The sequence below is a fragment of the Phytophthora parasitica genome (genome assembly GCF_000247585.1).
Source record: "Phytophthora parasitica INRA-310 unplaced genomic scaffold supercont2.7, whole genome shotgun sequence".
NCBI classification, from domain to species: domain Eukaryota; phylum Oomycota; class Peronosporomycetes; order Peronosporales; family Peronosporaceae; genus Phytophthora; species Phytophthora nicotianae.
Genome location: NW_008648993.1, coordinates 1,363,630 through 1,366,169, shown reverse-complemented (window position 1 = coordinate 1,366,169; position 2,540 = coordinate 1,363,630). Strand labels below are relative to the sequence as shown.

General features: G+C 50.1%; 2 protein-coding genes across 2 annotated transcripts in view; both read left to right on the top strand.

Annotated features, from left to right (window-relative positions):
• The window catches only part of PPTG_21683 (hypothetical protein), a gene marked incomplete at its 5' end in the record, with an annotated part of 5,090 nt that extends 3,477 nt beyond the window's left edge, over positions 1–1,613 (top strand). Inside the window, one exon of the mRNA XM_008899316.1 lies at positions 7–1,613. Coding sequence (XP_008897564.1) covers positions 7–1,389 — 1,383 coding nt within the window. The 3' untranslated portion in view covers positions 1,390–1,613. The remainder of the gene's footprint in view (positions 1–6) is intronic.
• A 130-nt stretch (positions 1,614–1,743) lies between these two features.
• PPTG_05465 (hypothetical protein) overlaps positions 1,744–2,540 on the top strand; it is a gene marked incomplete at its 3' end in the record, with an annotated part of 2,736 nt that continues 1,939 nt past the window's right edge. The window contains exon 1 of the mRNA XM_008899013.1: positions 1,744–2,522. Within this exon, the coding sequence (XP_008897261.1) occupies positions 1,862–2,522 (661 nt within the window). The 5' untranslated portion in view covers positions 1,744–1,861. The remainder of the gene's footprint in view (positions 2,523–2,540) is intronic.

Sequence of the window (2,540 nt, the reverse complement as noted above, 5' to 3'; positions counted from 1 at the left end):
GAGGAGGATGAGGAGGAAGACTCTCGTCGCCGACACCGTCGGCGTCTGACCCTTTCAGACGAGGAGGAGCTTGAGGAAGACATGAAAAAGGTTGAAAAGAAGAAAAAGGCGGCAAAGGCAAAGGATAAAGAGGCTACCGAGGAGATTGAAGAGGGGCTGGAGAACAGCAACGACGATGAGTTGGACGAAGGCTTGGCTGAAAAGCTCGAGGCTGAGAAGGAAGAGGAGGAAGCTGAAGTCGAGGAAAAAATGGATGAAGATCTGGAAAAGATTCAGGAGCAGGAGGAGGAAGAAGACGAGGAAGACAAGGTAGAAGCTCCGGCAAAGAAAAAGTCCTTCAAATCCTCTAAGAAATCGGAGGCTGAAGAGGAGGCTGAGGAGGAGGCTGAAGAGGAGCTTGAGGAAGAGCTGGAAGAGATTGAGGAAGAAGAAGAAGCTAAGAAATCCAAGAAGGCGTCCAAGAAGTCCAAAGCAAATGACGAGGATGACGAGGAGGAGGAAGACACCCGTCGTTATCTCCGGCGTCTGTCAAATGTCAATGAAGCAGAGGTTGAGGAGGACATGGACAAGGCTAAGAAGGCTGAAAAGGAGGCGAAGGCGAAGGAGGCTGAAGCTGACGAGGATATCGAAGAGGGACTGGAGAATAGCAACGACGATGAAGTGAACGAGGCTAAGGCAGCTAAACGTGCGGCTGAAAAGGAAGAGAAGGAGGCTGAAGAGGAAGAAAAGGCGGATGAGGACCTGGAAGAAGCGGAAATGGAGCAGGAAGAGGAGCAAATGGGTGACGCTGAAGATGGCGAAGAAGAGGAGGAGGAGGAAGAGGATACCCCGGCTAAAAAGACTAAGAAGCCATCTACTACGAAATCGAAGTCGGTCGAGACTGCGCAGGAGTGGGAGCAGGGCGACGATAAGGACGACGAAGCTCCGAGCAAGGCCCCAGCCAAGAAATCAACCAAATCTGCTAAGAAATCCAAGGCTGATGAGGCCGAGGAGGCTCACAAGGAGGAGGAGGAGAAAGAAGAAGCCGAGAAGTCCAAGGAGGTGGCGTCAAAGAAGGCTAAGGCTAAAGCTAAAGCTAAGGCTGACGAGGAAGAGGCAGACGATGATGATGTAGAAGAAGAACAGGCCCCACCAGCCAAAAAGTCCAGTAAATCCCCGAAGAAATCCAAGACAGAACAGGAAGAGTCCGATGATGAAGCTGCAAAGTCTAAAAAGTCTTCAAACAAGGCCAAGACCGACGACGAGACCGAAGACGAGACGGAAGACGAGGCAGAAGACGATGAAGAACAAGCGGCTCCAGCAAAGAAGTCCAATAAATCTGCAACGAAGAAGTCCAAGGCTGATCAAGATGAGGACGACGGCGAAGATCAAGACGAGAATGAGAAGTAATGACTGGGGAGGCTGTGTTTTCAATGTGATGAAACTACTGTAAACAATTTTGCGTTGTTGATGGACGTTTGCTCTTGGGATGTTGATCCGCTATCTACGAATTCATTGTCATTTTGTAAATGTAGCAAACTCTGGTTTCCAAGCGCTTCTACAAAACTATTGAAGTGTACCTAACGTGCATGTACCACAAGGCGGAAATTGAAAAAAGTTGATGCTGTAGTTCCCATCCTCAGACTAATCCTGCTGTTTTTCGAGCAGTAATTGTAGCTGGTGGCACAATTGTAATTTCTGGCCTCTTTTCCACGAATACCTTCGCTTCATTCCGCTATCACCACATAAACATTATTTCAAGAACAAGAGCAGTGTTCCAAATCGACGATACCCTGCATTCAAGAGACCACTTCATTTTTCTAAACGCCGGTAGTGTAGTTCGCTGTTCGACGCAGGCTGAATTTGAAACTCGACCGCTGCAATGAAGCTCCTGCAGGCTTTCTCACTCATGTCCGCGGCGGCGGCGCTGTTGCCGACTGTGCAAGCTTACTCTTTCAACGACTTTGCCAGCAAAACTACCGAGCCAGTCGTCGAGGTAAGCACCGGTCTAACTGCTGACCAGGAAAGCCGCATTATCGGTGGCCTGGACGCGGACATCGACAATTACCCGTACGTCGCGAGTGTACGCATCGATGGTGTAACGGTCTGTGCTGCCACGCTCATTGCGCCTCAATACCTCCTCACAACGGCACACTGCGTCAAGACGGACGAGATTGCGATGACCGCTTCGTTCGATACGGAGTACAGCTTCGGCAATGACGGCGATCAGGTAAAGATCGTCAAAGGATTCAAGCACCCGCTGTACAACAAGAAGAAGAACCAGTACGACGTGGGGCTACTGAAACTGGAGAAACCGAGGAAGGAAAAGCTTGCGGCTTTACCTGCCGCTGACGGTTCGGACGAGAAGGTCGGTGCGAAGGCTATTGTTCTCGGTTGGGGCCAAACAGAGAAAGCTTCCAGTAGCTTTAAACTTCAGCAGGCCAACATTCCGATTATCTCGAATGAGGAGTGCGGCAAGTTCAAGTCGTACAAGAATCAGCTTACGGAAGGTATGCTCTGCGCCGGCAATGGTAAAGGCAAAGGTTCGTGCAAAGGCGACT